Source organism: Pavona decussata, unplaced genomic scaffold (assembly GCF_977016875.1).
Source record: "Pavona decussata unplaced genomic scaffold, jaPavDecu1.1 SCAFFOLD_396, whole genome shotgun sequence".
NCBI classification, from domain to species: Eukaryota; Metazoa; Cnidaria; class Anthozoa; order Scleractinia; family Agariciidae; genus Pavona; species Pavona decussata.
The window spans coordinates 477501-502500 of NW_028145767.1; the positions used below are offsets into that span (position 1 = coordinate 477501).

At 40.2% G+C, this 25000-nt stretch overlaps 2 protein-coding genes across 5 annotated transcripts in view; one reads left to right on the forward strand and one right to left on the reverse strand.

Annotated features, from left to right (window-relative positions):
- The window catches only part of LOC146451143 (uncharacterized), a 58346-nt gene extending 56625 nt beyond the window's left edge, over positions 1-1721 (forward strand). For both annotated transcript variants that reach the window (XM_085099523.1, XM_085099524.1), the window contains one exon: positions 929-1721. In XM_085099523.1, coding sequence (XP_084955649.1) covers positions 929-950 — 22 coding nt within the window. In that variant the 3' untranslated portion in view covers positions 951-1721. The remainder of the gene's footprint in view (positions 1-928) is intronic.
- A 2547-nt stretch (positions 1722-4268) lies between these two features.
- Positions 4269-25000, reverse strand: part of LOC146451148 (melanopsin-like) — a 25278-nt gene continuing 4546 nt past the window's right edge. The window contains exons 1-5 of one of the 3 annotated variants that reach the window (XM_085099553.1): positions 19361-19454; positions 13067-13183; positions 11181-11252; positions 8164-8847; positions 4269-5311 (exon numbers count right to left, since the gene is read on the reverse strand). In XM_085099553.1, the coding sequence (XP_084955679.1) occupies positions 4903-5311; positions 8164-8810 (1056 nt within the window). In that variant the 5' untranslated portion in view covers positions 8811-8847; positions 11181-11252; positions 13067-13183; positions 19361-19454 and the 3' untranslated portion in view covers positions 4269-4902. Of the gene's footprint in view, positions 5312-8163; positions 8848-11180; positions 11253-13066; positions 13184-19360; positions 19455-25000 lie in introns of those variants that run through there. The other 2 variants (XM_085099552.1, XM_085099554.1) reach the window with 2 other exon arrangements.

The following is a 25000-nucleotide window of genomic DNA, read 5'->3' on the forward strand; positions in this document are numbered from 1 at the left end:
TAAAGGTGATTAAAATAATAAACTAATTAATAAATCAATACAAAGCGAGATGAAAACGTAGTTCAAAATGATCATCGAATAGAACAATGGTGTAGATTATTATCAAGATTTTAAAAAATACTCTTGAGCATGCGAAGATCCTTGGGGAGACTGTTCCAGTTCTTATCTGCTGCAAATTTGAAGGAAGACGAGCCAGCTGCCGCGTTTACCCTTGGCAAGTCAAGTAAATACTAGTTATGCAATGCGTTCGAGTGGTTTCCCGTGAAACATCCCACGAATGACTTGATTTTTCTTAGTATACACACGAGCCTTTAGGCGACTGTGTGTATACTAAGGAAAATCAAGTCACGAGTGGGATATTCACGGTATACCACGAGAAAGCAAATTGCGTAACTAATTTATCCCATGCCACTCATTGAATTAACGAAAAACGTCACTCTTTAATGCTTTAACAGCAAATACAATCAGTGAAAAAAATATTCAACAGATTGGCAACGCTTCTTGAAATTACATACCTTTGATTAAAAAGTAAAAAAATATAAATAGGTACTGCTCATTAAATGTATAAAAGCCTTTCAGCAAAAGGTAAGAAGTATTCAGGAAAAACTCATTGACAAACTATTTGTTAGGCCACAAGGAATGCCGGGATTTTTTCGTGGAATACTACCCGTTGCATACCGCAGAATATGCAACAGATTGGCTGTATTCTCTATGGCATGGGATAAAGTCTAATATCCCTTAGTGGGAAGGAGGGGGTCTATGCTTGTAGTGTGTTCATGCTTCAGAAACTAGTACCAAGCACCGACCTTGGTGAGTCTTCGAGGCTTTGTTCATTCCGACGGTTCGGACACAATCTACCTTGAAGCCTTTATCCAAAGTGCTGTTTTATTGGTATATTTTTCATTATTGTGCTCTTTATTTGTTTCAGCATAATGGAGTTCCAAGGATGACAAGTTCATTGGTCGCCTGTATTTGGCTAGGATGAGGATAGTGGTTGAACAACCCAAGTGAAGGAGTGTCCGGCTGGGGTTAAAAGAAAAGGAATAAAAACCGAATTGAACAGTCACTTGATCGCTGCTCAGTCGTGCAAACGGACAGAAAGCTTTTTTTTAATTTATAACACGTTTTTGACCGCTTAAGTGGTTTTGTAAAATGAAAATATTATAGCATTGAATTGCTTTGTATTACTCTCGTTTAAGAAGTTGTAAAGAGAATACTCTTATCCATCTGTTCAAAATGAAACCACAGAATGTGGTTACGTCTTGTCGTGCTGGTAATTATTGCCTGCCTGCGTTAATGAAGAATTTAAAAATGTAAGATTTAAAATATTAAAATTGCAGCCAGGAATATCGTATGACGAGAGGTTTACTGAAAAACGCCAGGAGAAAAATTAAAACTAATGCTGTCCGATCGCATTCTTGTCGCACAAATCTTAAGCAATTTACAATCCTTTACCAAGGTCCCGAAATCTAGAACTCGCTGCCAATATCAGTTACTTCGTCATCTAGTTTTTTCACCTTTGAGGAAAAAAATTTTATTCGTAAAATCATGAATTGACCAAGTCGCACTAACGCAGCACCATATTTTTTATTTATTAATGACAGCCGAGGTGGCCTCTCTTATACGCCTGGTGGTTTCTTGAGCTCTCCTCGCCATTACCCTGACTTGTAATTTGAATGTTTTCTTCTTTTACTAAGGCAAATAAATAATGATGATGATGATGATGATGATGATGATGATGATGATGATGATGATGATGACGATGATGATGATTTTCGACGATACCACCAACATCATCAAACCACAAAAAAATAATCACTTTGCCTCAACAATGACGGTTGTGCAATCAAAACGTCGGACAACGTTAGTTTTAATCGTTCTTGTCAAGAATTAGGCTCGATTACCAGCCGCTCTTCGGGAGGAAAGCCAGACTCGAGGGGGCGGCGGAAATCTAGCGTTGTCAAGAATATTCATAATAAAAATCAAAAACTGAATGGTTCGACACTGGCTCAAGAACGTGAAACCGAACGTTCAAAAGAACTTCGCGCTTTGATCGAGCATATTCGACGTTCATCAGTTCGATGGAATTAAAATTGCGGCTGTAAAAATATATGTCGTGCTAAAGTATAAAGATATGGTCCGAGAAACTCGGGTTTCTTAAGGACGCTGGCCACTAATACGAACGTATTTTTGTACGGTTTATGACTGTGCGGGAAAAGCAGATCTCAGCAAGGGCTACTTGAATCTAACATAAAAATTTCTGTCTTTGGAGGTACCGTCTTTAAACGTTCGTTTTCACGTTTTTAGCAGCACCGCCGCTGATTTTTGTAAATCGGACCTATTTTCGTCCGCTCACTCATTTTCTTTCACAAATTCGACTAAATCGGCCTGATTAATCGTACGTGTAATTAAGTCTTCAATTACGAAAGAAAGGTGTGTTTCGCAAGATATGTCCTTCAGAGGAAAATGAGACGATAACTGTGCCATTTGTACGAGAGACTTGCAAAAGCACGCGAAGAACTTGCATTTGCTACTTTTCGGATTTGTATCAAAGGCGTGTGGGTACAGTTTAAGTAAAAGTCGCGAACTGCGCGTCAGGAAATAGGATCACCACCCGTCCCATTTGAGTCAAGTCTAAGGGCGCGTTTTTCCCCCACTAAAATCAGAGTACCTCGAAAAAATAAATATATTGTATTCTTCTAAAACACTAATAAGAACTCGATTCTATTACTTTGGCCATTTGGATATTTTTCGTAACCGTGCAACAGATACAAAGGATTTTTCAGTGTATTCCTTTTTCAGAATACACAGAATATGTCCAAAACGACAACAACAAAACAAATAGAAAACGCGCACTAAGATGTCAATAACACGGGGCGTGTTTGCGTAATCTCCCGAGTCATGATCATGATAAGGTGCTTGACAATAATCCAGATCGAATTGGAATTTAGAAATGTTAGCTTTTTAGCAGAGGGGAAAACCGGAGTACCCGGAGAAAAACCTCTCGGAGCAAAGACGAGAACCGACAACAAACTCAACCCACTTATGACGCCGAGTCCGGGAATCGAACCTGGGCCACATTGGTGGGAGGCAAGTACTCTCACCACTGCGCCATCCCTGCTCGCCAGATTTTCACTTTTCATTTTTTATGTTAAATTTCACTTACTTTTTACTGTTAAATTTGACGTTGGGTCTACTCCCTACCTCTTTTAATTCCATACCACACTGTACGAAAAACATCTGCGAAAATAAAGATTATTCCCAAATCCTTGCTTTTTCAAGGGTCTCCCTTTCAACTTCATGCCAACACCCGATGCCCTTTAAAAGAAATAAAATAGCTGAATTTCATTTCAAAGAATGTTGCAAAACAAACATGGCCTTTAAAGTACTGCTCAGTGGCACTTTAATAGCTAAAACCTTTATTTTACTTCGCTATTATCTCCCAAAAAATGCAATGAACTATGAATTAGTTAATGTAAGAAGGAATTCAATAAATAACGTACAAATATTAAGGGCTACTGATCAGGTAACCTAAATACAATGACTCAATTAAAACAAAATACATCAGCCACAAAAAAAACACAATTAACGTAATAACAGAAAAACTAGACTAATTGTGTCCATAATATTTGCTTCAGATTTAAAAGTACTATTTTACAAGGCTAAAAAAGCTAAAGCAAAAGAAATCGGCCATTTTGGGCTAATTAAGGACGGTGCCTACTATTGTTACTGCGCATACCTTCTGCGCATCTCGAGATACTCGGGTTTCCTATGGGTGGTGCCTACTAATGCAGAGATATTTTTGCGCAGTTTATATCTATGCGGACAAAGCAGAACTTACCAAATGCTCTTGGTATCTCAAAAGAAAATTGGGGGTAGCCAAACATTTTTCAGAGATAATTAAGGTTCAATTTGAGAAAAAATCCCATACATTGCTTATATTTTAGCGTTTTTTAGAGATATTGTTGCTTAATTTTCTCTGAAAAATGCGTGGTTACCCCCCCCCCCCCCTCATTTTCTTTTTGGATTTCAATAGCCCTTGCTAAGATCTGCTTTCTGCTTTTCCCGCATAGTCATAAACCGCACAAAAATACTTCGGTATTAGTAGGCACCGTCCTTAAGTCATCTTCTTCACTAATTCAGTGTATTGTACAAATATTGCTCGAAAAAATGACAGCAGTCTTTTTCAAAATCTAAAATCGTTTGAGCTTGGATATCAAACTGAATCAGTCAAATCTCAGTTTTTGTAGTCCTGCGAGAAATTTTTCCGGTGATTGAAACATGTGAGAAGATTGTTAGCGTTAAAATTTCCTTAAGGGTTCTTCGTAGGGGTTAATGAGACAAAAGGGCAAGAAACATATTTTTAAATAGAACATCAACCATGGGAGGAGACAGAGCACCTGGCTATTTATAAACGTGACCGAGGAGTTGAACTCGCGGTTCCGAGGAACAACTTTGGCTGCCGGTCATGGTGGGAGTTGAATAAAGGTGTCGGACGGTTGTAAACATTAGTTTAAACATTAGCACATTGTCATCTTTGGCGATCATTTGCAATATTCTCGTGACCTGTTTGTTTTGACAAGTAGTCATATTTGTTAGGAGAAGTTTGATGCTTGTCACTAGTGGCGCTTATACCTGGCAAATATCAGAACCCCTTCTGCTCAAATGTAGTGCATAACCAACATTTAGCTTTTCTCTTGCCCCAACTTTCACGTAACCAAACAATGGAATCGTATACAAAATTGTAGGTCGTATTCGGTGGTGGCTTTTCTCATAGTTTAAGCCCAACGCGTGTTTATTCTTTAAAATCCTCAGTGTTTCTGAGACTTTTTTTTCTGATTTTTTGGAGATTTTCGATATCCCTGTTAGTCGATCTTGCGGGTGTGATGTCACATTTTCCAGTTACAAGGCAGTCTCGTCATAGCTTGGAATGTTAACTGCCGAAGTGAATGAGCCACCCCGCACTGCACTTGTGGTAACCTGGTACTCTTGACCCCTAATCCTGAGGTTGTTGCCACTGACCATGCGCCAAAGGGATGCGCGATAAGCTCCATTCATGACAGTATACACCACCGGGTTGTAAATAACTGACGCTTTAGCCATCAATTCAGGAATTTCCGCCTCCCCGGATGAAAGTATGTGACTGCCATTGATGATGGCAGCTAGGCTGACAGAGGCGTAAGGCAGCCAGCTCATCAGAAAAGCCCCTATACACATAGCTGTCATGCGTACTAGCCTCATTTGGGATTTCTGTCGGCTGGCTTGAATCATGGCGTTGACACTTCCTGGAATCAATCCTTGTCCGATGCGCCTTGAAAAATAGTAAGAAAACAAAAGGCAAAGTATAACCGACTGATTCACGACTTCCAAACGCCTTCCCAGTGCAGTTATAATGCCTGTAAGTATTCATTTTAAAGCGGTTTCCAATTGAGTGTCGAAAGTAACTTCGCGTTTGCTTTGGTTTTGCATTACTACGTTCTGTGACTGGTTCACAAAACTCGCGCCACTTTCTCAACCAATGGAAATCCAAACCAAAACCAATCATGAGGAGCCGCGTAGAGGTGTTAAAACTAATTAGGTTGAATGACGGTTGCTATGATCGAATTCCTGTTCGAAAGCAGCAATCTATCAACAGTATAATAAAGAATCTTTTTCAGTCGCGTGTAATGTCTGGATCGAGTTTGCCGCAAAGCAATGAAGTTTTTGTGACTAGAGAGCCTGGCTTCTGTGGAAACGCACAGTTATCTGGAAACGAAAACTCCTGTGATCTGTCCGAAAGCCTGACAACACATCGACTGTCGGAAACGGAAAAATGACAATTTTTGCTAAAAGTTTTCGTTTTCCCGCCAATCTAATTGGCGTGCTAAATGGTCCTAAATCGACGAACCATAACATGAATGATTTGTTCGCCCATGGTCTCTACGATGCAAATTTAGAGTTTATTTTTTGGCAAGCTAATTTTCTACATCATTTTCCAATAATTGAATGAAAAATAAAGTCAATCGTCATCCTCCAGTGGTCCGCAAAGGTAAGTGCAATTTTTATGTTTACGTTATATATTTGATCAGCACTCGCAAATTCGTGATTTGGGAAAAAGTGTAACGGCGTCGATCACCAGCTACCATTTCCCACGTGTGTAGGAACTCTTACAATCAGAGTCAATACAAAATATATTTTTAAAATGCCTTTTATGATGATATTGTTGCGGTACCGTGTTACTGTACATGTTAGTATTTCAGACTGTAAGATAGATACTAACAATCAATGTTCACCACGCTGAGTGCGACAAAAGTGTCCAAAAATACCGGCTAAATATTTACGGTTTTATTGTGTAAAGGTAAGCTAGGTCACAGTTGTTCTCTCGGGTGTGTCGCCTGAGAACAATAAGCAATCGGGTGCGTCGCCTTTGCTTCGTGAGCTAACTCCGATAATAATATTAGAAATTTCTTCACAGAGAGATTTTGAACTCGGCCGTTCTTATCTCGGGTGAGTCGCCTGATAAGGACGAGCAATCGGGTGTGTCGCCTTTGCTTTGCCGTGTTTAATACTCGCTGCACATCGACGATAAATTTATTTTTCTCCGGGTTTTTGAATTTTCCAGAGGTTTTGACCGGAAATATTCGACTACACGCAGTGAGTGAATGTTGATTGCTGTAAACTTTTTACAACGCACTGGAGCTCGTATTGCACCGAAAATGTGGTTTTAAACTGTCAACAGCACTCCCGTAAACAATAGGCCTCCTGTAGTGATCGAGGAAAAATTTGGATGGCAAAATCGGTTGCTAAGGCGTGCGGCTCGCCATGGAGTTTTCGACGCACGCGTTTTCCCGCGCTTGGCGCCAGTTAAATGCATTTGCTTCGAATTCTGATTGGCTCGTTGTGTCGTTTACATCTGTTGCGATTGGCCAGAGTAATTATCTTTTTTTTAGTTTTACGACACTCAGTTGGAAACCGCTCTATCCTTCTTTTGGGAAGGTTTATTTTATTTATTTTATTGTTTTTATTTTTGCTTCCTTGCTTTGCTTTTATTTTTTCTTCAGTAGGGAGTTTAAGAAGCTACTGCGGCAACGGCAACAAGAACGCCATAAAAACAACAGGATTTAGTGAGATAAACAAAGGCCCTGCACATGCGTTATAAATTTCGATTCGGTACATTTCTTCGCCGCACTCGACCAAACAACAACATGAAAATACCAAATGCAAGGTTTTGTGGAGAACGTGAGTACACGACGGTGAGTTTTTTTATTCTCGGTCTCAACTTGAACGCCGCCGGTTACCTGACCAATTCTATTCCAGGATAGTTCGGCCACACTGTACATATCAATCTGAACGAGTTGGAATAAAATCGCAAAGTAGTTCTAGAAACGTGAACTTTCAAGCGACGTTTTCGTTGGCGTTGCCGTCCTGCTTGCTTAAAGTCCGTAATGCTGGTTTTCAGCGGAGATTTGACATACGTTTTGGTCCATGGAACATCTAAAATTGCAGCAGGCTAAGGGGTGCGAGAATCGGTAAAAGAGAACAATGTAATTTTTTACGAAACAGTTACAGCGCCTTCGAGTGAAATCTTGCTTAAATTCAATGCACATTCAAACCTTCCCAAGAGAAATTGACGACGATTTAATTGTCGCTCAGTTGCAAACGTGGAACCGGTTGCCTAAGGGTAGCTTACCCTTTTTTCAATGTTCCTAATTTTAGGTCAACTTGTTCAATCCACCGTGCGGGAAAAGATGGCGGTTGTACATTTTACCACAATACCTTTCGAACCTAACACAGCCATTATAAATAGAACTAAAAACTTATATGCTTAAGGACGGTGCCTACTTTTGTTATTGAGCATACGTTCAGCGCATCTTGAGATACTCGGGTTTCCTGTAGGTGGTGCCTACTAATAAAGGGATATTTTTGCGTGGTTTAAAACTATGTGGAGAAAGCAGAACTTAGCAATTGCTTTTGGTATCCAGAGATAATATAAGAGCTTCAATTTGGAAAAAAAAAAAGCCATACATTGCTTTGTATTTTATTGTTTTTTTGAATAATTGTTGCTTCATTATCTCTAAAATATGCTGGTTACACGTCATTCATGCGTCTATACTCTAATCACAAACTCCGCTACACTAATCAAACGCGAGTTTTACGCTGTTCATTGTATTAAAGTATACTTACCTGTAGATTAAGAAATGGAACGTTCCGATCAGAAGAAGTGGAAGAAAGAATCCAAATCCCATCAGGAAAATAACATATGCGATAGCCCAGGGATCGGAGTTAGTCCAATCAGGAGCGCAGCTGAAACCGGCTTTACCGGGCACAGCCTTGTTCCAACCAACCATGGGCGGGAGATTAAGTAATATCCCGTATAACCACGTGGCAGCCAAGAGTAAGTTCATGTGGCATGGATGTATCTTAGGATGAGGCAGACTCTGCTTGATCGAGTGATACATAACAGCGCTCATGGCGACTAAGGTGGCAATGGACGTGATACCAGCTGCACCATTTGCAAAGGAGGACCACATGCAGGCTAGAGAGCCTTCCCGCAGTGGCGTCCCCAGGAGGTTTGTAGTGACCAACGCTGGATACACCAGTATGATGATTAGGAGATCGGCGACGACCAGGTTTATCATTAATGGATTGATCACTTTTCTTCGGTGCTCAGGGTAACGCAATATTAAGAAGCTGAGCATGTTGCCAAGGAAACCAACGGTGAGCACAAGAAACATGACGGTGGCATACAGGACGTATATGGCTTGCCAGTCGAAGGATTCGCCACTTCCATCCGAGACCGTGCTGTTCTCGACAGATGCAACGTTAGTCATCTTAATTTTGTTGATGATTTGCTGAGCTGATTACACTCTACAAAACAAGAGCATGATCATTAAAAGCAAACTCTAGTTTGTTGCAGTGTCACGAGACTGGTCGAGAACTCGTGAACCAAGACCTAAATATTTTTGACACCGTTAGTCTTTCTTCCTTTTATCAGTATTAGCAGGGCTGAATTTGTTTCCTTGGGAACCCAGGTTGGCACCTCTTCAACCCACACTAGTCTCCATACGAAAAATTGAGAAAATAAAGCGATTAAAAGGTATTTTACCTTCACTTCAGAAGGGAAGGGTTGCACAAAAATCGTACATGTACTTTCAGGATCAAATGCGTCGCAGGTCAAAAATTTAATGCGAAAAATAGTATTAACCACGCTATGTAAATCAGACCGCACAAGTGCCATAACGACTCGTATCTGACAAATGACCTTTTGTAGTTCAATAATTCCACGAGCCCATTAGAAGAGTGGGTTTAAAACATCCTAAAACTAAATGCGTAGCTTTTAAGGCTTCGTAAATACGCCGAGGGCTTTTGACGCGTGCAATAAATGCTGGCGCGTGTAAACGTTGCTATCTTCCTTTTTTAAAAATGCTGGCTTAGTGACTTTAAAAACGCTACTTTCTGTAAGACCTCGTTTTAGTAACTAGGCTGAAACGTTTTCTTAACAGTAAAAACTTTGTTGGTTTTCTGTGTTTACCTTTCAAATTGAAAACTACTTATTTTACAGCGATTTCAGGTTATTTGTTACGAAAATGGGCGTAAAGATGAAATTAAAAACAGGAAAAATATCAATTAATGACAATTACGCACGTTTATATCAAATTTCTACTGTAGATTTTGTCAAACGAAATTTTAAACAAATAAAAAGTCTACGCGATGGTTTGGTATATGTTCCGAGAAAATCTTTGGGTCAGATGTTAAAGGGTCAATTTTGATAGACTATAGGGAAGTTTCTAAAAAGGAAAACAAGAAATGTTTCTCTCGCAACTTAAATCTTTCACAACTTGAAAATGCTATTAATCCAACGCAAAAGCCTTTTTTAGAGATTTCCTTAAAAAATGACATTATAAAATCCATTAGAGCGGTTTTCATTTGAGTGTCGTAAAACCAAAACCACAGTAACTGACCAATCACAAGATTACCGACAAATTATTTAGGTCAGACGATAAAGGGTCAATTTTAATAGGCTATAGGGAAGTTTCTAAAAAGGAAATCAAGAAATGTTGCTCTCGGAACTTAAATCTTTCACAACTTGAAAACGCTATTAATCCACATTTTTTTTTTGAGATTTCCTTAAAAACTGAGATTATAAAATCCATTAGAGAGGGTTTAATTTGAGTTTCGTAAAACCAAAGCCAAAGTAATTACTCTGGCCGATCACAATAGACGCAAACAACACGATAAACCAATAAAAATTCGTAGCAAATACATGTAACCAGCACCAAGCGCGGGAAAACGCGTGCGAACGAGGCACGATTGGTTTTAGTTTTGCTTCTCATTGGTTGAGAAAATGGCGCTAGGTTTGCCAACCAATCGAAGAACGTAGTAAAGCAGAACCAAAGCGAACGCGAATTACTTTCGATACTCAATAGAAAACCGCTCTAATAGCCATACTAAAAACCACACAAACACCAAGTACCGCAATTTGCTTTGAGTGGTTAATAGGGTTAAATCCGATCGAACAGGACAGTGCAAATTGGATTCTTATGTAGTACTTGAATTACATGCAACTGATCATGAACCACGGCAGGTATACGGCCGTACTTTTGTTTTTTTTTTTTAATTTCCACTTTCTCTTATCGCTCTAGCTCCACCTGTCGAAACACAGCTTTTAAATAAAATAAAGATGCGTTCTTAGACTCTGTCCTCTGTCGCCTTCGATTGTGGAAACGCGCAGATGTGACGCAAATTTAATAGCCAACAATTCGAGTCTAATTATGGAGTCCAATTTGAATCTGTTTTTTTGTTTTTGTATTTCCCCTTTAAATGATAAAATGTTTTTTATCTTGAACTTTATCTGCCCCGGGCTAAAAAAATTGATACATAAAATTACACTTGATTTTTGCCCAATTCCCAATTACCTGACATGAGATAGTTTTAAAACGTTAAATTTGTTCTCTCCCTAGAAATAAAAATTTGTCAAGTTTTTAGAAATTCGATAGATTTATAAAATTTGTACATGTTTTTTTTTTTTGTCAAAGAAAAAAAAATACGGTTGATTTTGTCTCCTTTGAAGTGGAAAATCAGTTTGGGAACTGGGAAATAGCTCGAGGACGATTTATGTGAGTTTATGTTCGAAACAGTCGTGCTCTAAAATTATCAAATTTAAGTTATTAAAAACACAAGGAGAAAGATAAATTACTCACCAAAATGTGAACTATTTGGTTTCAAAGTCTGGAAAATTTAGTTTGTCGGACGCTAATTGATCGCTCAGACGCCTAAATGAAAAAGGGATCGGAGCGACATACGTTATTATAACTATATTCTCTCTTCTGCAAAGTGTGCTATAACATCATCAGCATCTGATTTCTCCACTCAGTATAAACACATTGTCAGTTGCGCAGACAAGTGGTGGGTCACTCACAAGTTATATCAAGGTGCAAAATTATAGCCTTAGACTGCCTTACCATGTAATAAAATGAACGGAAATGGGTTTCGTGCATGAAGTGTAAAAAAAAATTGTGACTACCTTAATAGGTTTAATTCCAGTTGAGCCTACGTGAATCAACCAATCTCGTACCCAGAGCCCTCGGACCCTTTGGTCAGCGGTTGGTCGCCTGGTGACCAACCGATGACCAAAGAGTCGTTTGTATGTCAAACCACTGACATTTGTAATACAGGGGAACCTTTATGTAACGAAGTCCTCGGTATAACGAACGATATTATTTAGCCCGGCCAAAGTAACAGTGAAAAGCATGGAAAGAACCTCGTATAACAAAATCGTCGCTATAACGAACACAAGCCGGAAGCCCAAACTTGAAATCTACCTCGATATAACGAATAAATGTCAACAGTGCCAGTGCCGTGAACTGCGAGCAATCTCTCTTTTGCTCGAAAATCCGCGGGGGAAAAGTAGCCGAGTACGAGTCACGCGCGAGCGGCGAGGCCGCGAGTAGCACGCGCGATGGGATACGAGCGAAAAGAGGCTGCAACGGTTTCATACAACGATTGTGAAGCTCTTTGACAGTCCGTGTCCGTCACAACTCCTCCCATTTTCAAATAAGATACCCTGATAACACGTGCTTTTATTTCCCGCCTTCTCATGATCAGCGGGACGAATGCATGTCTTTGAAAATTTACATCTCGGTTAAAGCTTTTTCCTGCAGAATAAATTTTGGTCTTTGGGAGGGGCACGACACAGAGAATGTAACGCTTTATTGCTCTAAAGAATATTTGAACGCTGGAATCAAGTGTGTGTTTGTAACTGCATGAGACCCATGCTGTGAAATTGTGTTTTCGCAGATAGTAAACAAACAGAATAGAGCGTAACAGCAGCCTTTCCCTACTTATCACCTCGCATATCACTAATAAAGATTGCTGACAGGTGTGCGTCATCATCAACCAATAGAATTACTCCGTCATCAGAGTGCCGGGCTTCACAATCGTTGTATGAAACCGTTGCAGTCTCTTTTCCCTCGTCTCCCGCCGCACGCGCTACTCACAGCCTCGCCGCTTGCGCGTGACTCGTGCTCGCGCTACTCTTTCCCCGCAGATTTTCAAGCAAAAAGTTTTCTGTACCTTCATACAGACATCAAAGCACGAATGCTCTTATAATCGTTCAGATCCGGAATTGCTGGGTAGTGCAACGTATGTTGTCTCCCTCTGTCTCGAAATGTCAGTTCCCATAGAGTATTGAGGTAGCGTCGACCGCGACTGTAGAGTCCAATTCTTGGACTGGACTAGTGCAGCGTAACACCGTTACAAAACAATTATTAACTATACCTCGATATAACGAACATTTTGGTTGTTTTTCCGCAAATTCGTTATAACGAGGTTTTCGATATAGTGAACCCTTGATATAACAACCAATTTCCCAAGTACCTTGGCACTTCGTTAAATTGAGGTTCCACTGTAGGAGCTGTCAGTTTGCATAGATAAAAATCACGAGCAGAGTTTATTTTTTGCTTCATCCAGTGGTAGCCTTTTCGGTTACAGTTTGCAACACGATTGAAATACATTTTAGCTTCTTGTAAGCAACTACTCAAAAACTCGACCCATGAAAGGTGATCATTTGCAAGTGATTCGACTGTACCTTTGCAGTCGACAGTGCCTTTCCTTTTTCCTTTGACAAGATGTCGATGCATTGAGATGTGTTGATGTTAAACGGCGGCTGGACTCCCAGTGATCAATATCTTGGTAACACGCCAGACTGGGGAACGAGATGGAATAATTTTAAGTATTATGCAAAGTGGTTCGAGAAAAGCAAGTCATGAATACATTATTCCTTTTTGTTTTTGTTTTTTTTCCTATAATTTGAATCAAAATGAATCCTGTATTTGCTGCGGTGACAAAGCTGAATTTATTGAGTTTATTTTTCACTGAATTACAAATAGAAATAATGATCCCGAGCCAAAATTAAACACCTCCCACCAATGTGCCGGTCCAATTCCCTGACTCGGCATTATATGCACGAGGGTTGAGTTTGTGGTTGATTCTCGTTCTTGCTCCGAGAGGTTTTTCTCCGGGTTCTCCGGCTTTCTCCTCTCCTTATATTAAAAACTAGCATTTTCAAAACCCAATTCAATCCGCAATCTGAGGGCCACGGGTTTGTCAGTCATAACAGACTGTTAAGTGTCACCCTCATTAAACAAAGTTGGTTCTCTTCGCCATCCAGACAAGACCTAGCCTCACACGCAGTCGTTTTCAGGGAACTCGTATTACATCCTCACCAATACGAGTCCCCTAAAAAAGACTGCGTGGGAAGCTAGACAAGACCTTTCTTGTACTTGTCTATGGGAGCTAGCTCGTTTGGCAGGAAACAAAACTAACTTATCTGAGAATGTAACTTATCATAGACCGTGGTCGGAATGACAATTGTCAAGAACGTAGAAAAAAAAAATCAGAAAGGCAAAGGCCTGTACGCCAGTTAAATGGCCAGGGAAGATGTTCAACAAAACCCATCCCTTACGATAAGAACTAGTACAGCAAGTATTGGAAGACTCAAAACTGTTTCTTCCTGGGTTCAGACTTGAAGGAATTAACACGATCAAGAAATTTGCTTCATCTAGCGGCACTGCCATGGCACACAGCCATTCGAAGTAAACAGTTGCAAATGCTATCGCATCCGAAAAACATAGGACCAGTTATTAAAACAGAGTCTAACTTAGGCCGCGGCTTAAGACAATCAGTGGGCCTCCAAATCTGTTTATAAGTGGTTTATTTTAAGTAGATAAATAGTTTTCTAGTCTGGGATGCAAGCCTTCTTGTAACCTTCAGCAGCAGACAATGTTTAGATATGACTGTTGGCAATATTGAAAATGGTTTAGAACGTGGTTTTGTTATACACCGTCTAAACTGTCTTTTAATAACCGACCACTAAAGTTTAGAACTGATATGCGACAAAACATGATTTTTTATGCTCAAGCTCTGGAGGTAGACTACATTGACGATCCTAGTTTTGTGGTGAGAGAAGCTGGCTCAATGAACCTGTCATTAGTCGAAGCCTACTTGGAGGCTGGAAGAACAATTTGATCATTTGGGGTCGGGTTCTTTGCAGGGGGAAAATGCGTGTGTTTGAGTGGTGTGTAGGGAAACACGTTCGCACAAGCTTGTTTCAAGGACGAGTGAGTGAGTGAGTGAGTGAGTGAGTGAGTGAGTGAGTGAGTGAGTGAGTGAGTGAATGAGTGAGTGAGTGAGTGAGTGAGTGAGTGAGTGAGTGGGTGGGTGGGTGAGTGAGTGATTCAGTGAGTGAGTGAGTGAGTGAGTGAGTCAGAGTGAGTCAGAGTGAGTGAGTGAGTGAGTGAGTGAGTGAGTGAGTGAGTGAGTGGGTGGGTGGGTGAGTGAGTGATTGAGTGAGTGAGTGAGTGAGTGGGTGGGTGGGTGAGTGAGTGAGTGAGTGAGTGAGTCAGAGTGAGTGAGTGAGTGAGTGGGTGAGTGAGTGAGTGGGTGGGTGGGTGAATGGTGGGTGGGTGAGTGAGTGAGTGGGTGGGTGGGTGAGTGAGTGAGTGAGTGAGTGAGTGAGTGAGTGGGTGGGTGGGTGAGTGAGTGATTCAGTGAGTGAGTGAGTGAGTGAGTGAGTCAGAGTGAGTCAGAGTGAGTGAGTGAGTGAGTGAGTGAGTGAGTGAATGAGTGATTGAGTGAGTGAGTGAGTGAGTGGGTGGGTGGGTGAGTGAGTGATTGAGTGAGTGAGTGAGTGAGTGAGTGGGTGGGTGGGTGAGTGAGTGAGTGAGTGAGTCAGAGTGAGTGAGTGAGTGAGTGGGTGAGTGAGTGAGTGGGTGGGTGGGTGAATGGTGGGTGGGTGAGTGAGTGAGTGGGTGGGTGGGTGAGTGAGTGAGTGAGTGAGTGAGTGAGTGAGTGGGTGGGTGGGTGAGTGAGTGAGTGAGTGAGTGAATGAGTGAGTGAGTGAGTGAGTGAGTGAATCAGAGTGAGTGATTGAGTGAGTGAGTGGGTGAGTGAGTGGGTGAGTGAGTGAGTGAGTGGGTGGGTGGGTGAGTGAGTGATTGAGTGAGTGAGTGAGCGAGTGGGTGGGTGGGTGAGTGAGTGAGTGAGTGAGTGAGTGAGTGAGTGAGTCAGAGTGAGTGAGTGAGTGAGTGGGTGAGTGAGTGAGTGGGTGGGTGGGTGAATGGTGGGTGGGTGAGTGAGTGAGTGGGTGGGTGGGTGAGTGAGTGAGTGAGTGAGTGAGTGAGTGAGTGAGTGAGTGAGTGAGTGAGTGAGTGGGTGGGTGGGTGAGTGAGTGAGTGAGTGAGTGAATGAGTGAGTGAGTGAGTGAGTGAATCAGAGTGAGTGATTGAGTGAGTGAGTGGGTGAGTGAGTGGGTGAGTGAGTGAGTGGGTGGGTGGGTGGGTGAGTGAGTGAGTGAGTGAGTGAGTGAGTGAGTGGGTTGGTGGGTGGGTGGGTGGGTGAGTGAGTGAGTGAGTGAGTGAGTGAGTGAGTGTTTAGATATGACTGTTGGCAATATTGAAAATGGCTTAGAACGTGGTTTTGTTATACACCGTCTAAACTGTCTTTTAATAACCGACCACTAAAGTTTAGAACTGATATGCGACAAAACATGATTTTTTATGCTCAAGCTCTGGAGGTAGACTACATTGACGATCCTAGTTTTGTGGTGAGAGAAGCTGGCCCAATGAACCTGTCATTAGTCGAAGCCTACTGTGAGTGAGTGAGTGAGTGAGTGAGTGAGTGAGTGAGTGAGTGAGTGAGTGAGTGAGTGGGTGGGTGGGTGAGTGAGTGATTCAGTGAGTGAGTGAGTGAGTGAGTGAGTGAGTGAGTCAGAGTGAGTCAGAGTGAGTGAGTGATTGAGTGAGTGAGTGAGTGAGTGGGTGGGTGGGTGAGTGAGTGAGTGAGTGAGTGAGTCAGAGTGAGTGAGTGAGTGAATGGGTGAGTGAGTGAGTGGGTGGGTGGGTGAATGGTGGGTGGGTGAGTGAGTGAGTGGGTGGGTGGGTGGGTGGGTGGGTGAGTGAGTGAGTGAGTGAGTGAGTGAGTGAGTAAGCGAGCTGCGTGCCACTTTTCTTACCCTTGGCGTTCCAATCAGTAACCCTTGGAAAATTTTCTACATGGAAGCTAAGCATTAAATTTAGTAATAGTAATAAGATATTCCTGATTAAGTATATAAAAAAATTAAACTTACGGATACCGATTTGGGCTTAATGCTGGTTTCGTGCGATCAAGATGGCCTCCAAGCTTGCATGACTAATGATTTAAACTCACAGCCCCAAATTATTCATCCAAGACCTGCTATTTAATTGAGTGCCTTTCTTAGGTTTAGAAAAGAGTAAAAAAAAAAAAAGGCTTTGACACCTGGTGTACTATTGATTGTTTCGTATTTTAGCATGAGAATTATCATTCTACTCTCCCGAAGAATAACATAATGTGGAAAATTGTAATTTCAATACAATAAAAAAATTTTTGGTTTTGATTTTAAAAAGAATCGTTTTTTCGCGGAATAGCTTTTCAGTGAATTGGTTGCACTCCTTATTCTACTACGAAAATTGGATAAGGAAGAGGAAATCCAAAGCATTGAAAAAAAAAGCCGAATCTATAATGTTGTTTTACATTTTACAGATATTTTCCCAGTACGTCTTATGGAAATACGCCTGAAAACATCTTTCTGCTCCTTTCCACCTGTTCAATAATTGCAGATTTGACAATGGAAATTTGAAAAGGAGAATAAACTCCATTGTTGGCTTAAACAGATGTCAGTGACCAGCTATCCCAGGAGTAATTTTCAGCGGAATTTGAAATTCGTCATACATATTCAATCATGATATTCAAAGAAAACTTCTAAGGGATAGGGCATCTTCATTACGACATCATTTTTTACCACTCACACAATCCTGTCTTACGACGTAAACACACGACGACAAATTTTTCTTTCTCTTTCTCAACTTGGGTGCGGTCTCCAAGAATTCAACTCCAGGAAATTTCACCTACGTATGACATTTAAAGCGAGTTGGAATCGAACAATCGCGACGACGTTTGAAAAAACGCGGATTCATTGTAATAGTGATGTTTTCGCTACCGTCGCCGTCAACGTTGCTAAAGCCGAATTCCCTCAAATCGGACGAAGGCTAGCGCTGACATCGAACATAGCCCAGGCGCGGATCCAGGAAAAAAATGTGACCGTTTCGCGATTTAAAAAAAAAAATTCCCCTTGTGTGGAAAGGTATTTTCCATACTTAAACCTGGGAATTTCCTTTTATTCTAAAACTATCTATTTATTGTAAAAAAAAAAAAAATCTGACCGTTTTCCGTAAAACGATGGTCTGGTCTCGGGCCTGTTATTGAAGCGACTCAGTAAAAATTCGACGAACCTTACTTCGCATATTATTAAAGTCGGCAGCTTGAAAGGATTCAAGTCGCTTGTATATTTGCTTAGCAAAGAAAACGTGTGTGAAGCTTATACTGCGGACACATGACTTAACATATCATTAAAGACAGCAAAGAAGACTTTTAAAAATGAAAGTAATTTTTTGTATTTCTTCTACTTGCGAAACATCGTCGTGCATGACTATTCAAGTTGGGAAGGAACCGGGCACTTTTGCGAAAAATTGTTGCCGCTGCGTTTTAATAACAAAAGAGGAATTTTCTTTAACTTCTCGGCTGCCAAAGCTTAATAAAATTGAAGCTCAATCGCCAAATTTGATTTAGGATCGATGGGATTCTGCCACTTATCAGCACCACACACGAAGTGATTAAAGCATTTTAGACAAACGTTTTGCCATAAGACTACTCACACGAACATGAAAGACAGATATTTTTCCAGTTGCAATTGCTAGCTAGCTAGCTAGCTAGAGTGAAAAAAAATAGTGGATGATATTTGCTCATGAAAAGTAAATTTTGCTCCTTGCCAAGAAAAAATCTATCACCTGCAGCTATTCTGCATTTTTGTTTTCTATTCTTTTATCAGAAATTTGCAATTTAAGTTAAAAAATTATACAGTTTCATCTGTTGTTGGTCCCAGCCCTGGTTTTCCGCCTTTTTCAAATTCTCAGTTATACAAATATACTCAGCAAAGCATACAGCCCAGTTGATTACTTGCAAGGCTTAAATTATCCCACGTGAACATAGAGAACTGAGATATAATATTAAGACTAAACCAAGAGATAGTGTTTTGGTTGCGTGAGTGTTTATAGTCGTCCATATTTCCTGAAAAGCCCCAATGGGAAAGTACAATTAAGTATTTATGTGTGTAATTAGGTAATTGCAATTATAAAATTTGAATTTGAAAGGGAAAACTACGGGAATTCTGGTGGTTGTAGTCAAAGGAAATGTCCCTCCATGAAAATGGCCGTCTGTTGTCTCCGCATGGTTAAAGCCTCTGGGCCAAAACCCGAGAAGGCATCGTTGAGATTCCCGCGTAAAACTATAGTACGTATTTACAGAAAAAATATCGATTTGGCCAACCTGGGATCGTAAAAATGCTGGTGGGGCCGCAAGTATCTTGCATTCAGCTATACTGATCCAACCCACACTATGTCATCCCATATAACCTGTTTGGCTTCCCATACAAAACGGGGACAGCTAGTGACAACACTAGTTTTAATAATTTAAAGAGCCTGGGGGGCAAAATACATTTCTGAAAATTATTTTAAAAAATTGCATATTGTGGGACGTTTCAGCCGCCCGCGTAAACAATGAAGGCTTTCCGTCCTCCAACTCAAAGCTCTTGTATAAATCAAAATATTTAAGAAAAACAGCCGGAGGCACCGAAAAATGAAAAAAAGAAAGAAGTAGTTGTTTTTAAGGGAGGTATAAAAACTAGAGGAAAGTTGACGTATATCAGACCTGTTTGCGAACGGGCACAAGGATAGACAGCTGTCCGAATTAACTGGTTAATTAAATTAACCTTCGCCACCACAGTAATGAAAATTGTAGCTCAACTCACCGTTTCAGCGAAAACAGACTAGCTACTCATGTCCATGTTCTATCCCTCGGGCAAATTGCGTAGTTTTCTTTTGTTTTGAAAACAGCCAGAAAGACTTGCAGTGTTATTTCGGTCTTTTTGAAAACAACGGACAACTCTTAATTTAAAAATCCCGTTCTGGCGAGCCACCAACCGTTTGGGTGGTCAATTATAGCGGTAGGATTTGCTCTGTTTTGTCCTCAGCCAAACTGGGTGCCAGACTTCATTTGAATGTTTGGCAGCGGAAAAGGCTATCACTACCAGTAACGTCTGCACAGCGGGGTCACGTATTTTGTCTAATTCCTTGGACAAACTGCCGTGTAACAGGAAAATTTTGCGGGTTCTAATTTTTGCGGATTTTGCGAATTGACCTCGATCCGCAAAAATTAGTTCCCGCAGAAATAAACACCGGCAAAATAAAACGCCGCAAAAATCAACTCCCTTCAGCTAAACTAAAAACTACACTTTTAATAGATCTGCGTCACTGGGGCGATATACATTGGACTTAAACAGACTAACCATGCTCTAGTGGCGCTTCTGTGGCGGTCTGCACAGAAGTTATTTCAACTCTTGAAACTTCAACTGAACAAGAGTGTTATTTTCATCGGCTGAGTCTGCCTCATTGCGTTACAGTAGGGCAAAGTTTTGCATTTTAGCAGGCCGCTCCCAGTTAGGTCTCAAAGTTGTATACTTGTTACATGTTTCACTCGAAAGCCCCTCTGTATGCCTAGAAAGGTTTCAGCTACGGTAATTCAAACATTCATACTGCTTTCTTATAAAATAATATAGTGTTTAGTTGTGCATAGTAGGCCAGGTAGGCCTTTTGTTTTGTTTTGTTGTTGTTCAGTCCCTTTACGCAGTAAGGTATTACAGTGATATGTCTCTAATATGTAAGTAGAGTGAACTGTGACTCAACATACTGCACAATAAAGTTAAAAATATTAAGGTTTCTTCCACTTAAATGCTCTGCTGCTTGAACAGAGCATCCCAAAAATTAGTTCCCAGCGAAAATTTTAGTCATCTCGAACTGCAAAAATTTGTTCCCGCAAACCACAAAAACTCGCCAATCCGCAAAATAAACCATCGCAAAATTTTCTTGCGACACGGTAGACTGCGTAGCAGACGTAATCAGGGATGGGGAGTGAGACAAATTGAGAGAAAAAAATAGGGGGGGGGGGGGGGGGGGGACTAGGCATCACGCGTGATCAGCACGAGACCTAGACAAATTGAAGTGCCAGCTGCATCAAGGAGGCAGTTTTTATTTCATTCATGGCCGCGACAAAACGTGTATAGATAGGCCCGATGCGCTAAATACTCAGTGATGACACTAAAAACAGAAAGAACACATCAAAATTATTGTAGGGTGAGACGTCGCCTTCCAACATGACGGCCAAAACTGCAATTTACTGTTATCTTTAACAAGGCATATCAGAATTTGTGCCTTTTGCTTCAGCGAACATTAAGCCAGCATAATTAAAAACATTCGCACAGAAAACTATAATACGAGAGAATGACAACTAAATATACATATGAAGTAAAAAAAGAGTGAGTGGAGCGCAATTATTTTTCATACATCTCGATCTAAGAAGTCTATTATGATATCATTGTAAAAAAAAAAAAGAAAAAAGAACTGATAGTTTTTTGATTTTCTCAGATCTGGCGAGGCTGGATATTTGCTTAGAAGCAATATTATTATTTGAGCAAAATGAGTATGTTGTGATGAGTTAAATGAAAGTGACATTTTCCCTCCAGTTGGTCCTCAATTTACATATGAAAATACCGCCAAAATGTTCTTAAATACTTAACCTTTCTAGCACTGATCATGAGTAAGATTTCTTTCACTACGTATACAGCGAAATTTAGGACGCCACAAAATCGTGGGAAGATTTTCATGACTAAGACCTCCAGTTTTCTTGAAAAAAATTAAAACACAAGATCATAGCAGAAGTCTTAATTAAATAGAAGAAAGACCCTCGCAGTTATTTTTATTTTTTTCATCCTCCTAGTTATCGCCCTCGTCACGGCTCACAGTTTTTTTCACCCGCAGTTCAAATACATGCTTCATATATTCATATTCATAGAAACTCTTAAGTAATGAGTTTCTGGTCATAAAAGAGCCGCGAGAACATGACTAAGTTGATTGTTTACTAACTTTTGGCCATCCACTGAAAGAGCGGCTGATGCCTGCTATTTCAAATTAAAATCCATCTTTGTGACTTCATCAAACTGATTAAGTTTGTTTGTCAGTTTGTTTGAGTGAAAAATGAACGAAACGTTGGATTGTGCGAGGAATACGTTTAGCTGTTAGAGTAGGCCATTTCCGATTTGATTTGAGCCTCATTACGAAAGCGAGGCTAAATGCAAAAAGCATCTGAAAATTAGTTTTGTTTGCATCTGAATTAAAACTTATTTTCATAATAAAAACTCTGCACGAAATCTTACTTTCATAATGAGGTTCAAAGCAACTCGAAAATGGCTTATTGTCATCGATATCCAAATTCGCAAAGCGGGTGATGATACAAACAAGAAATAACAAAACCTAGAGATTAACGTATGAAATTACCATCAAAAAATAAGTACCTGTAGCTAAGATACAACAGTCAGTAGGAGTATAGATCTTCTCTCGGTTTCTGATACCATCCTGGTTGCAGGGCAAACACTACTTTGAGCCTTTGTTAGTCCGTTCGAATTAGATGGATGTTGACGGCGAGTACGTCTTTTAAAAACAATATTGACACAAACTTAAAGAACAGATCCAGCCGATAATGGCTGTAAACAAAATTTCATACAAACTTATTTTTGATCAGATGAATGATATAACCTAGATATATAAACTAATTTTAAATTTAATTGGAAAGCCAGTTAATTTGGAGCGCAGTTAGAGTGGTTCAAAGTCGGCCGATGTCTCATACATTTAGGTTAATTTTAGCCACGTTTGCCCTCCAGCCACTATGAAGATGATGCCTATTGTTTTCGAGGCTGAAGTATGAAAATCAATTATTCCACGAACTCGCGTTGGATATGAGATGACAGCCAATAGATACATGTAGCCAATGAGAGAGGTGCATAGCTCCGAGTTGACAATCGCCAGTGGAATAACTGTTTTGTTAAAAATAAAAATACAAATGAAAATAAATATTGCTAGATGGTATTTTAAGAAGACGATTTAATGGCCGCGCATGGTACTTGCCATTTATGAAGCAAGCACTTGCTTTTCTTAACTTAGTTCAGCATCATATTAATTAACCTATATACAAGTATTAGACTAAAAGCACTCAAGACTAGCTTCTAGTCAGGGTGTACATACATTTTTTTTAAAGCTTTGGATCGTGGTCATTGGAATCCTAGTATTTTGATTGGGTAAGCACATACAGCTGTGAACTATTATTTTATGGACCGCTCACAAATCGACTTCACTACATTGTGTGTTCATGAGTGTCTTCAATTTGGAAAAACGTTTGCAAAAGTGTGGCGAAAAGTAAAAGGTTCTCACTCAATTTTCGTCTTTGAAGCGGAGCGTGAGGACTGCTTCGGGAAAATATTAAGTGCAAGTTATTTTCAATAATTTCTCAATACAGACGTCATGTAAATAAATGCACTTATTAATTTCCGTGTGTCCTGGCGAAAACGATCACGTGACACAAAATCGGAAGACGGGTATCGGACATCTGAATTTAATCCACTATAAATGTTTAGAAACGATGGCAACAATAAGTGACCGGCGATCAAAAGCCTGATGACGACATTTCTCCTTCACTGATGTTCATGCGCATAAATTCCCAAAGGTGTCAAAGGGATTTGAGAGAGTTTTCTTACCTACTTCCGCGGCTGTCTCACGAATTTTGATTTTCATTGCTCCTCGGATCTACAACAACTCCTAACTAGTTGTTAGACCTATTGTATGGTCGACGTCTTCAAGTTCTTCATCAAGAGTCGACGCGGTTTGTGAAGCCCTGATGATAGCTTTTCGTGTTTGTTTTGCTTCTTTCCTTCTTGTAATGGAGTTCTGCCTTCTCATAACGTAAGTTTACAATATTCTTTGGTGGTTTTAAAATTGCTTTGCGTTGAAGTAATTAACTTCGCGTGATAGCGAAACTTAATAAGTAGAAGATAACGATGGCGTTTGAATTTCACAGGACGACCGCTGGGGGATTTTATAAACCACTATGAAACGTTAAACTATGATACTTCCCCGGTTCTCGATCAACTATAATGATACTGCCCCAATCAACGAGAATGATACTGCCCCAGTCCTCGATCAGCACAGTCGTGTGAGGCGTTCGTCCAAATAGTAATCATCTTATCGAACTGAATTTAAAAACACAGCAACGTTAAGTTTAAACACTGCCAAGTTAGATTACGCTACAGCAAGATACAAACCAATAGAATGGATTCTAATCCAAGCTGATAATGTGAATTTCTTTATCGATCTGTCTCTCGTACTGCATCGCAAGCCTATCAGCCTGTTTCTCTGTCTATACTGTACCACAGCCGTGTATGCCGTGTCCCGATGTATTGACGAGAATTGGCAAAACAAAGAATAAACATTTCCAGGACATTTCCATTTAAATCTTATGCCGACACTGCAACAATCGAATCGGAGTGAACCAAACTAATCAACATGTATTTGCTCACCCGCAATCAGATCCTGCTTGACCACAACTGTCTGTTTCCTCTTTACCACGAAAACTAGCATGCGTTCGGTATGAATTGCATCGGTGACCGAGTTGAATTAAAGATTCATTTTCACGCATTTAAATTTTCATAGTTTTCACAATCCCGTAATTATTTCATGATCAGTTGAACGTACCGTTCTCTTATTAATTTCGAGAAAATATCCACGTTGCTTAATCTTCTTTCGCAGACACAACAAATGGGTATTTCGAGTGCCTAGGGGGGCCCAACGTTTCACTTCGGTGGATATCTGTCGACCTCGTTCCCAGGTTGGATATCTGTTCGGAAGACCTTACTCGCCTCAGAAATTCGAATTTAGCCGCAAAGAAAATGTTCACTGAGTTTCCTACGGCAAAATGTCGGCTCAAAATTTCGAAACACTGGAAATTAAACTAATTCCTTTCGTAAATGTCGTTAAAAGTGCAGCAAACGGTCAGCTAGCATTTTGGTAAACCCAACGACAGCTCGCAAATTCGAGGAATAAGATTCCTTTTTGTAAAACTTTCTACGACTTAAATTTTCAGCTATAAAAGCATCCGCGGAACGGATCAAACTGTATTAGCTTACACAGATGTGTCGTTTTAAAATGATAGAGTAATTTCCACAAGTCCATCCATTTATCACAAATAAGACTACGCTTTTTACTAACAATACTGCCACACTAAGATATCATACCACTCGTAGCCATCTTGAAGCCGCTTTTCGCCTTTTGCTTGAATCTCACTACAACGTACAAGTACCAATGAAACAGGCGCCCTGAGTACAAGCTGTTTACAGCGTCTTGTTATTGATAAAAATAAGGTTGGAAAATTAGGAATTACATAGATTTTTTTTTCGTTTCTATGGCAAAAGCATTGCCAGTAAAAGCTAAATAAAGTTTTTAATATACGAATGGATAACTATAATATCGTTTTTTTTTTATCTTTTCCATGATCGGTTTGGTTACAG